The sequence below is a fragment of the Dermochelys coriacea genome, chromosome 2 (assembly GCF_009764565.3).
Source record: "Dermochelys coriacea isolate rDerCor1 chromosome 2, rDerCor1.pri.v4, whole genome shotgun sequence".
NCBI classification, from domain to species: Eukaryota; Metazoa; Chordata; order Testudines; family Dermochelyidae; genus Dermochelys; species Dermochelys coriacea.
This window is the reverse complement of record NC_050069.1, coordinates 251,945,990-251,958,158: the sequence shown is the minus strand read 5'-3', so window position 1 is coordinate 251,958,158 and position 12,169 is coordinate 251,945,990. Positions and strand designations below refer to the sequence as shown.

The window sequence follows — 12,169 nt, the reverse complement described above, 5'->3', positions numbered from 1 at the left end:
GGCGGGCCAGGCTCTGACAGGGACGAATTCCAACCCGAGGCCGGGCGCGCGCTGGAGGCAGCCAGCGCGCGTTCCCGGCGGCTGAGGCGGGGCCGCGCGCCGACTGGAGCGCGCACAGGGTGCTGGTCGGCGGCCATTTTCTCTCCGGAGCCGGCTGATCCCTAGTGCAAGAGCAGTCGCCGAGCCAGCCCCCCTCTCCCCCCCCCCCCCCGCACGGAGCAGTAGCTGGTGGTCAGAGAGGAGGGGGAGCGAGAGGGGCGAGTGGGGGGGGGGGTGTGGGAGCGGCCCCTCCTGGCTGGAGGCAGCCCGGCGGCAGCAGTGGGAGGGAGGCAGCGAGGGTGGCACCGGGGTTTGTGCCTCCCCTGGACGGGCAGCGAGTGCCCCTGCCCCGGCCTCGGTCACTGCCCCTGTGCAGCGTCAGCCTGGGAGGCAGCACGGGCGCCGCTCTCGATGGGATAAGCTGTAAACATGTTCAGCTTTGAAGGGGATTTCAAAACCAGGCCCAAGGTGTCTCTTGGCGGAGCTAGTAGGAAGGTAAGAAACGCGGGTCTGGCTGTGATCTGTCTGAATTATTGGTCGTGTCTGATTTTCCTAGCCTGCCTGTTTTGCCTTTTGCGCCCAGCGGCTGGGCCTTTACAGATGGGAGCAGGTGTGACTAAGGGGGTCTTGGGGGCAGAAAAAGAAATAGCTCTCCACCCCCATGGATGATGTGTTTGCTCACTTGTTTGGATTTGTTTGTGTTTTAAATCAGAAGAGCTCCAGGTGCATTCAAAAGTGATCTGATTTGTTGTGGGAACCATGCCTGGAGCAGCTAGTTTCTAGGGCTCGTTGCCTGAAGGGGGATAGTTAGGAACCTCTGTCTTTTCTTTTACAGAAAAGTCTTCATTGAAACACACAACAAAAATCATGCGTCACTGGAATGGGGGAGGGATATACTTGTAAAACTTAAAATAAATGCAAATTCATGCGGCCTCCATCCCAAATGGCTCAGGGTTCTCGGGTCACAATTTTACTCCTTCCTCACCAAGTTCGCATTCAAATGACAAACTGAAATCAATGTATCATGTGGAGAGTGAGTAGCAGTCAGTAGGTGCTGTTGCTGTACTAAACTACTGTATTGCCCCCTGTTTATTGCTAAAAGGAAGTTAAATTGTTTGGTTAGAGCTTGCTGATTGGGAAGGGTTATAAAGAATTTAATTTGTCAGCCACAGGGGACTCTCAGACATAAAGAGCAAACAAATTCCAAAACAGTTTTTGAAGCAGTCTGATTGAAAAGGTGTGGCTCCCTTTGGTTCATCAGTTAGATTCGGGTTCTCCTCGTCATGATCACTATCATGGGGGGAGCTGTTTGAGCTTTGATGTAGTGTATTGGTTTTATTGTTCAAAAACATAAATTAAAATATAGATTTGGGGCTGTGTATTATAATCGTAGGTTTCAGAGTAGCAGCCATGTTAGTCCGTATTCGCAAAAAGAAAAGGAGTACTTGTGGCACCATAGAGACTCACAAATTTATTTGAGCATAAGCTTTTGTGAGCTTCAGCTCACTTCATCCGATGCATCCGATGAAGTGAGCTGTAGCTCACGAAAGCTTATGCTCAAATAAATTTGTTAGTCTCTAAGGTGCCACAAGTACTCCTTTTCTTTTTATTATAATCATGTTTGTTGTTGTTCTGGGACTTTTTATGTTAGATAGTAAACTTAGAAGTTTGGGCTAATAAGAGGAAAATTATGTTACCTGATATTAAATTCACAGTGAACTTTCCTATCACAGTATTATCTGCTACATGTTTTCATAAAGAAAATGTACATCAGAACTGTATTAAGTGTGTGTAACTATTCATCTGAATTATAGAGGAACTATCTTCCCCTGACACTTCTGATGACTAAAAGCCATTTGTGGTCATTAGAACACATACATGGCATTACATTTTTGTATGCCAAAAGTAGAATAAATCTTAATAGGTAAAAGTGGTAATTGGCCAGGCATGCCCTTCTCTTCAGGAATGTATTTTAGGTATTTTACATCCTATGGCATCAAATTATGATCGCTAATAGTATCACTTACAGAATACGTTTCCTCTTCCAGAAAGGAAAAAAGTATCATAATATCTTCTGATACTATTATTAATTTTTCTAGTTTATGCAAATTGCAGTTGGATTTCCAATCATGGTGGGAATAATATTTTATAATGTGGAATAATATTTTGTAATATGAAATAGTTTACTAATATATTCTGAATTAGCACACACAAAGGTTAAATTCTTATAAGGGTAAAGTTGCAAGGGTAAATGTTCAAAAGCAAGGAAATGTGAAAGCCGAAATTGAGTATACAACTCGGTCCCATACAATTTACTTCTGCAATCTGATCTAGATGGGTGGGCCCCGTTGTCTTCAGTAGCTCTGCCCTGATGCATGCATCTGCCTTCCTAGATCTACTTAGTATTTATCAGTGGGACTACTTACTTGAGTAAAGTTATGGTTTTCAATATTAATATGGGCACCATAGGAAGCTCTAATATAGATATGTGTTTTGAAGAAAGTACTTACAGCATTTGGTGAAGGTAATAGTTGAGCTATATTTATGTCATGTCACATGAAAAATACAGATTATCACAATTTCTACATAACGGGACATGCTATAGTAGATATATTGGTGTGGCAAATATTTGCATAGAGTTCAGGAATTGTGCATCTCACTATTTTTGCTGATACCACATGATAGACTTTTGTGGGGAATTTCCCCATACTAAAGGGTTACAAAATCCAAAACAGGTTTCAGAGTAGCAGCCGTGTTAGTCTGTATTTGCAAAAAGAAAAAGGAGTACTTGTGGCACCTTAAATTTGTTAGTATTTGTGGCACCTTAGAGACTAACATTTAAGGTGCCACAAGTACTCCTTTTCTTTTTGAAAATCCAAAATGTGTTTCTTGTGTCAATTTTTTCTGAAAGTTTGAACTGTTCTTTGGCATAAACTCTCCCCTCACCAAGTTGTTTGACCTTTTTAAAAAAGATACAGTTCAAACCTCTAATGCTGCAAAAGAATCCACTTGGGCAGATCCTGGCACCAGTGCAGAGCTCCATTGAAGTCCAGCGAAGCTCTGTATGGGTGCATGGTTCTGCCTACGTTGATACAATTGCAGGATTAGGGTTCAAACAAATGGTACTGTTAAGTATGTATATAGACTGTCTGCTTCTAAAATTAAGGCCTTGTCTGCTCTAGGAATGTTTTGCTGGTATGGTTATACTGATATAGCTAAACTGTCAAAACACTTCTAGTGTGGTTTCATAGACTATACTGGCATAAATATAGTTATATTGGAGTGAATGTGTCCACGCTAGGCATTATATTGGCATAGCTATTATTTAAAAAAAATCTTACTCCCTAACTAACATCTATACTGGTACAACTTTTAAGTGTAGACCAGGCCGAAGGGACATTTTAATAGGTCAATTTATTTGGAAGGGACATTTAGGTATTTGGGCCTAACAGTTGATTCTTCCTGATGATAGGCCTGCACTGTGTTGTACAATGGCAGGTCTTTCTTAAAGGGACATTGAGTTAAAAATCATATTTAAAAATAGTTATTTATTGGGGTTACTAACAGCTTTCTTGATCCAAGATGCTGAATGTAATTTATCACTATGGCTGTATAGAGTTGGCTTGGGTACTAAAAATAGACTAGTTCGATTTTGCTCTAAATTATTTTACTTTTTGGTTCATGTGCATTAATATAATCTGGAACGTAATTTTTAAAGGGAAATGTTTAAATCCAGTCTTTTAATTGAACTAAAAAATCATTAATTTTTGTTTTAGATTTCATTAAACCTCTTGATTGCTAGAAAAAAAAAGTATTCCTAATGTTACAGTACCTGAGAGAGTTCCTTTGAAGATTTCAATTGTAATTTTTTAAATGTTTCATTGTAAATAAACCTGTGTCGGCATGATATCCTCTATCAAAGGACCTGCAAACACCACTGGTAGTGTTTACTTCCATGCTTAGTCCCATTGACTTCAACAGGACTAGTCATACTAGTTGTGTATTTGTTTGCAGGATCAGCTATTATCCATGCAGAATTTATTTAGAATTAGATGACCAGTTGGTTTATTTTCATTTTTTGTATTGTCTTCCTACAAATCGCACTGGTACCCTGGCTTTTGAGACCCTTTGAATGTCACTGTTAGTTTCAGTTTTCATTTAACTATTACAATAAGTTTCTAGGCTTTTTCATTTGAAAGGTAGTCTTCAAACTGAAAACTGATTGTCATGGTTGAGAGTTGAAGAAAAATCCCCATAATATTCTGAGTTACTTGTGGACTACCTTCTACACCTATTCCAGAGATTGTTTTTTGAGGTCTAAAAGGCTTGAAGCTACAGAAGCTCTGATCTGGGGGAGGAAGAGCTGGTTTGGGAAGTGATGGGCCAAAGAATCATTTTGCTGACCTGCTGAAAAAATCTTTAGGCTGTCCTTGATTTCTGCTAAAAACTGCTTTAAATTCTTTGGATTAATTAAGGTCAGATCTACAGTACTGGCCAATTGTCAAAGTTGGTCAACTTTTAAATTCAACAGAAACTTGGGTGCTAAACCTGCAACTGCATCCATTTGGCAGATCCCTGACCCTGTATGGAATCCCATTTAAGTCAAAGGACTTTGCATGGGAGTAGGGATTTGCCCATGAGAGCTCTTTACAGGGTATTGACATGGTAATGACATATTGTAATACTTGGCAGGACAAACTATTAAAAAGGACACTGTCAATACAAGCTTATCCCAAAATGTAGAATTTGTAAAACAAACTTTTATAAAACTTAAGCCCATTAAATAGTATCATAATTTAAAAAACAACAAATCTAACACCTGTTTTAAAATAAATATTCCCCTGTAGTGTTTGTAAGTCAGATATTTCAATACCACAAAACTGAAAGTGAAACTGACTTCATTGGTATTTTATCTATTTATTAAATTGATGCTTGGAGAAATGAGAAAAGTTAATAAAGCTTAAATAGTGTCAAGTAAATTGGACTTTTAAAATTCTTTCAATTTGAATAATCTGAGGTTTTTAATAATGAACTAAGAAATTTGTTCACATAATATTGGTATGACTTTTTACATTGACAACATCACTTTAAGAATGAGAATTCTTGTATATTTTAATAGGAGGTACACTGATAGGATCTAGAGAAAGTACTTGGCTTGCATAATATAATCTGCATGTGGAATGACTCACTAGGAAATAGAAATTGGTGAGCTAAATAGTAGGAATAAGGGCCCTAGTACTGCAATGAGATCTGAACAGGCACAAGGGTCTACTGGTATAGATTTTTTTTTTGTGGGATCTGGATTTACAATTATATGTATCTGTAAGAATGATAGAATTGTGGGATCTGTTCGAATGGAAAAAAGTGATATGTGACACAACTGGTTTATAGATTGAAAGCTTTTCATCCTTTCTTTCAAAAGGAAGTCTTAAACTTACTTTATTTAGAGGTTTTCATTATATCTCATTTTTCTTTAGAAATACATTTTACAAGAAAATATTTTATATTGCATTTGTAACTGTGCACCAGATCATTGTTAAATGACTGGATCCTAGGGTTTTAGATTGTGATTAAAATTTGTGTTCTGGGTGTTGGTACCCTTAGAAAGAATTACACTGCTCTATTGTACCTGCAAACGATGCAGCATTGGCAGACCCTTATGCAGAGGTGGAGTCCAGATTCCAAACTGAAATAAGGCACTGCCCATACCAATATTTCTGAAATATCGAGGTCTAAGTTTTGCAGTAGACTACGCTGTTTCCACTGCATAGATCTGGAGTTCAGAGGTAATGCTGTTCAAGTATTCTTACAATCTCACCAGGGAAACCTTAGAAACAGTTTATAAATGCATATATTTTCTGAGGGGTTTCTTCTTTCTACTTCATTGGGTATTTTCCTCATCCTTATATTGAAGTTACAAATTATGAAGTGATAGTTAAGGTTGCAGAAGCTATTCCATTCTAACCTGTTGTTCTCAATCGTTTGGTACTTTTTGCAAATTTGGGATGAAATTTCTAATCTTAAGGATGAACTTCTTTCTGTAAGTTTCAGAAAAATTGGACAAGATACTTAGTTATCAGGCTGTGAAAAACATACATCTTTCCAGTTTTGATATAATAAATCAAATAACATGCTGCTAAAAATTATAACCAGTTGTTTGTTTATATTACAGTAAAGTCTAGAGCAGGGATGGGCGAACTTTTTGGCCCGAGGGCCACATCAGGTTTCCAAAATTGAATGGAGGGCCTGTTAGGCGAGGCTTTCTCTTCCCAAACAGCTAGGCGTGGCCCGGCCCCTGCCTCCTATCTGACACCCCCTGCTTCTTGCCCACTGACGGTCCCCCGGGACTCCTGCCCCATCCACCCCCCCCGGAACTCCCACCCCTGCCGCCCCATCCAACCCTTCCCCATTCCTGACTGCCCCCCCATGGGACCCCTGCCCCATCCAACCCCCCAGTTCCCCGCCCTCTGACTGCCCTGACCCCATCCACACCCCTGACCACACCCCTGAACCCCCCTGCCCTCTAACTGCGCTGCCTGGAGAACCGGTGGCTGGCAGTGCTACAGCTGCACCGCCCAGAGCACCAGGTCAGGCAGCGGTTCTGCAACTGCGCTGCCCAGCCGCCCAGAGTGTTGCACCAGTGGCTCGGCGCACTGAGAACAGCGGGGGAGGGGCGAGGGACTAGCCTCCTGGGCCAGGAGCTCAGGAGCTGGGCAGGAAGGTCCTGTGGGCTGTAGTTTGCCCACCTCTGGTCTAGAGCAGTGCTACTCAAAGTGGTGGTCCGCGGACCGGTGCCAGTCCGCGAGCCATCGGCTGCCAGTCTGTGCGTACATTGGGAAGAAAAAAATGCCGGTCCCCCACATCAGATAGCTTGAGAAACACTGGTCTAGAGGCTCCAGTCAGGTCAGGGCCCCATTGCTTTACAGACGTATACTAAAGACAGTCCCGGCCCCAAAGAATTTACAGGCTTAAATTCAGATTGGTAAACAGGTCCATGTGGATCGATCGTCATGTCCTTGTGGAGTCTCAGTGAAGTCAGTGGAGCTTTACATGACATCAAAGTTGCATGGGTGAATGAACTTGTAGGAAAATTACGTGCATAAATGAAGGATTGAGGTCTAAGTTTAAGTTTGTAAGCAACTGGGAACTACATGTTACTCTCCTAAGAGTTGGGAATAGTGCTAATATCCTAGGGTAAAATCCTGGCCTCACTGAAGTCAATGACAAAACTTCCACTGACTTGAGTAGGACCAGGATCTCATCCGTTAGTCTTTAAGGTGCCACAAGTACTCCTTTTCTTTTTGCGAATACAGACTAACACGGCTGCTACTCTGAAACATCCCCTATAGACCATCTCTTCGACCTTCTTAGATTCATGAACCCATAAAGTCAAGTCTTAGGATTGGTGAAATCATTTTTTACATTACACTGGAGCATATTTTCTACAGTATAGTGGAGCAAAATGAGGAGAAGAAAATTCAAAATTAGAAATGTTTCCTTGTTTATTATATATTGGTGTTTCTGATGGTCACTCAATAATAACCCACCTGTTTTCTGAAGCATCATATCAATTGGAATCTTACAGGGTGGATTTGATTTAAATCAAATTGGTATAAATCATGATTTCAATCACTAGTCAGGAAGACTTGATTTAATCATGGATTTCTACATAAAAGTGCATTCTGGAATATGCTGCTCAAACAGTTTCACTTTTGTTTCTACTGCCTGTCTCCCTTCTCGCATTTATCTCCAGACTACTTCTCCTTGTCCAGATCTATTCTGACCCCAACAATCTTCTATTCATTGAACTTTTTGAAACTTTGCACTTTCAGAGAGAGGTAAGGGATTGACTCTGTGTATACAAATTTGCAGACGGACAATAGGGTTGAGGTCTGTTATTTCTCACCTTAATATATTATTTATGTATTTAAAAACTTTTTTGCTGTTAACAAGCATGTTATCTCTGCAGACACAAATCCACAGTTTGAGAACTGCAAAACTAAGCATATCTGATGGTATCTTCTAGACTGAGCACTGTGTCCCATTGGGTAGATAGAAAGATTAACCTAAATAATCTATACAGAAGCCCCTGGAATCTCATAAAATTGGGTCCATAATTCATGAACTATTGGAACTCATTTACAAAATTTTTCTTAAACATTATATGAGTATATTGTCTCATATTATAGAATTAGAATTTATAGTCCCTATTCCATGATGAGATATCTTTGAGCTATAATGTATCTTAATTAAAACTATCTTTAGATAGGTTTTTTCCTCAAAAGCATTTTATAAAAAATTCCGATTTTTTTTTATTTAGGGAAAAAAACATTGATTTTTATCGACCCTGGTATCTTACTTAATATACCAGTGAAACTGCAAGCTGTCCTTTGATGTATAATGCAGTGCAAGCCAGTAGTTGTGGTGTGGTTTTTTTTTTTTTTTTTTTTTAATTATAACCATGCCATTTCTAGGTTTTAAAATGAACAGGAGTACTTGTGGCACCTTAGAGACTAACAAATTTATTAGAGCATAAGCTTTTGTGGGCTACAGCCCACTTCATTGGATGCATAGAATGGAACATATAGTAAGATTATATATATATACATATACAAGATTATATAATATACATACAGAGAAGGTGGAAATTGCCATACAAACTGTAAGAGGCTAATTAATTAAGATGAGCTATTATCAGCAGGAGGAAAAAAACTTTTGTAGTGATAATCAAGATGTCCCAGTTAGACAGTTGACAAGAAGGTGTGAGGATACTTAACATAGGGGAATACATTCAATATGTGTAATGACCCAGCCATTCCCAGTCTCTATTCAAACCCAAGTTAATAGTATCTAGTTTGCATATTAATTCAAGCTCAGCATTCATTTATTCTTTTGCGTAGAGACTGTCCGGTTTGGCCAATGTACAAGGCAGAGGAGCATTGCTGGCACAAATCTGACATCAGGAATCATAACATTCAAAAACCGGTAGGAGAACACTTCAGTCTGTCTGGCCACTTAGTAAAAGATTTAAGGGTGGCAATTTTGCAACAGAAAAGCTTCAAAAACAGACTCCAATGAGAAACTGCTGAGCTTGAATTAATATGCATTCTAAATACCATTAACTTGGGTTTGAATAGAGACTGGGAGTGGCTGGATCATTACACATATTGAATCTATTTCCCCATGTTAAGTGTACTCACACCTTCTTGTCAACTGTCTAAATGGGCCATCTTGATTATCACTACAAAAGTTTTCTCTTGCTGATAATAGCTCATCTTAATTAATTAGCCTCTTACAGTTTGTATGGCAACTTCCACCTTCTCTGTATGTATATATATATCTTCTTGCTATATGTTCCATTCTATACATCCGATGAAGTGAGCTGTAGCCCACGAAAGCTTATGCTCTAATAAATGTGTTAGTCTCCAAGGTGCCACAAGTTCTCGTGTTCTTTTTGCGGATACAGACTAACATGGCTGCTACTCTGAAACCTAGGTTTTAAAATGTAACTGGTGAACCTAGCGAAGGCCTTACACTCAACTTCATGGCTGTATGTAATACAATAACTTTTGAATGCCACGTCTAATCAATTCCAAAATTTTAGGGAATGTTCTCAGCACCAGTGGACAGAACCTTATTGATTTTGGGGGAAAATCGAAACCGAAAGAGGAAAAATGGAGGACAGATGGAGCCCCTGACATCTGAGTAGCACAGTAGTGCTTCCCAGCATAACAATTCCACCATTTCATCTCTGCTTATCCTCCCAAGACACCCTGAATGTCTTATCTCCCAGACAGAAAGAAGAATAATGGCAGGAGGATGTGTGGGGAATTAGGGCATGTACACAACCTCTGGCGGGGAGAGATTGGGGGACCCTGGTATAGGAAGGTGGGAGAAAGGGGCATATGGACCTCCTTATATGGGTGAAGGTATGATTTGGGGGCAGATAGAGCCATGGGCATGGTGGGGGGAATAGGGGCACACAGAACTCCGTTCCCAGGAGAGACTGCAGGGAGTTTTTGAAATGGGGGGGGGGAAGGGAGAGTGGCAGACAGACTTTTGAGGGAGTGGTTGTGTGTAGTAAGCATTGCCTACAGAAGCTACAAACTATGTTATCCCCTGGTATTCTAAATGTTACTTTAAAAAAGTGTCTCTTCCGCTGTAATCACTGATTTTCTTGCTATGAGCCTTTCTTTCTATAATATGCTCTGTTTCAGAGTAGCAGCCGTGTTATTCTGTATTCGCAAAAAGAAAAGGAGTACTTGTGGCACCTTAGAGACTAACAAATTTATTCGAGCATAAGCTTTCGTGAGCTACGAGCTGTAGCTCACGCAAGTTTATGCTCAAATAAATTTGTTAGTCTCTAAGGTGCCACAAGTACTCCTTTTCTTTTTATAATATGCTCTGTGTCCGCTGCCTGCTTCCTTGTCTTTGCATGTCTATTTTTTTGTCATCTTGCTTCTGTCTTTGTCCTTGTGCTTTGTCTACCTTTCTTCTGCTTAGCTCTGCTTATCTTCTTCCTGTGCTTGATAAGTGAAATGTACAGGATTCCAGATGTCTGAAGCTACTGTCTGCTTTCACTTCAAAATTTGGGACTTTTTCATGCTGTACTTTCCTGCCTCTGGGACTGCATCGTATCAGGTTTTTGATTTTTTTCTTGACTGGTACAGCAGCCACTTGTGTGGTCATAAAGGGCTTCTGAAACTCTACTTTCCCAGGCTCAGTACACTACATCTGGGGAGCCTGCAAAAATGGTTACTGGCGACCTTTGCTGCAGGGGAGAGTAGCCTCAGCTCTGACTCCATTGGAAGAAAGAATGGGTGGAACAGAGATTATTATTTATTAAGTGCTGACATTGTGCTCCATACGGTATGAAACATACAGACACAGTCCATGTCTTAAGAGTGAAGAAGAACTGCCAGCTGACATGTCTTTCCACTTACCTTTTTTAGGGTGCCATGGAAAACTCATCTCTTTGCACACCTTCCCTCAGTAACAATGATTTGCAGTGTATCATAAATAATATGTAAGAACAGTCCCTCTAAAGATAGCAGTTCAAATCGGTGACATGAAGGAGAGGACAGGAATGCTATTTTCCTGATTTTGTTTTTCACTCAGTTGTTGCAGTGATGGTGATTTAAACAGCACATATTTGACCTGCATGTTTGATAATGGTGAAGGGTTCAAGGGTTTCTTTCATTCGTAAGTCACAGAGATCTTTAAGGTTGCCAGCTTCTTTTTCTGGCTTCCTTTCACTCTTCCCTCCCCGGGTTTATGTCTCCGCTCTCCTTGTCTTCTTGTTTGGGCCATAACCAGCCTAAAGATTCTTAGATTTAGACCTAAGGAGCCAAGGCAGGAACTGCAGCTGCATGCCCCCTGCATCTGTGACCTCCAAATGTGGAGCAAACATGAGAAGTACATGCTGCTGCAATTGAGAAGTGGCTGGTGGACTATTCAGCAAGGGAATGAGGTGGCAGCATCAGCATCTGATAGATGCTCATAAATAGCAGCAATGAGGGAGATAGCATGAGGTGGAGTGATTTTGGAGCCCACTGCAGTGTTAAAACTTGGGTGACTGTCCAGTGTGCCAGTATCTCAGGCCACTGCTGTATGCAGGGGGAGAGAATTTAGAATATCATCTAATAGCTGTCAGCAAACTAGTTGACACCCTAGATAAAAGAAGCCAAGTATGACTCAGCACCAGTAATGAGATTGTAGAAATCCACGGTTATATTAGTTCGACTGTCTGATTCTGTCTACTGTGATAGATTTTGTAACTGCTAGTGAAACTTGCTCTGCTCTTCCTCCAGTGTGCTAATTCTAAGAGCAAAAGCAAAGAAATATAACTAGATAGATAAAAATGCACTTGTAATACAAATAATTACTGAGATTTTCCCCAAAAGTCGTTAGTCATAGAGCATACATGTTAGAATTGGAGTAGCTGACCTAACAGGTCTTTGTTTATTGCTTCTTTATGAAGTCTATTTTTTTAAAATGTCTTAAGTGGTGAGTCTTCCACCATTTGCCTTGGGGGGTTATTTCACAGCTGAATAGATCCCATGTCAAAAAGATGTTTTTCTGATTTCTGATTTTCATTAAAAATGCACCCTTTAATCTTAGTTATAACTCC

The 12,169-nt window shown here is 40.4% G+C and overlaps 1 protein-coding gene across 1 annotated transcript in view; it reads left to right on the top strand.

Annotated features, from left to right (window-relative positions):
* Positions 1 to 231: 231 nt before the first annotated feature.
* UBE3C (ubiquitin protein ligase E3C) overlaps positions 232 to 12,169 on the top strand; it is a 183,000-nt gene continuing 171,062 nt past the window's right edge. Inside the window, 1 exon segment of the mRNA XM_038389495.2 lies at positions 232 to 534. Within this exon segment, the coding sequence (XP_038245423.2) occupies positions 469 to 534 (66 nt within the window). The 5' untranslated portion in view covers positions 232 to 468.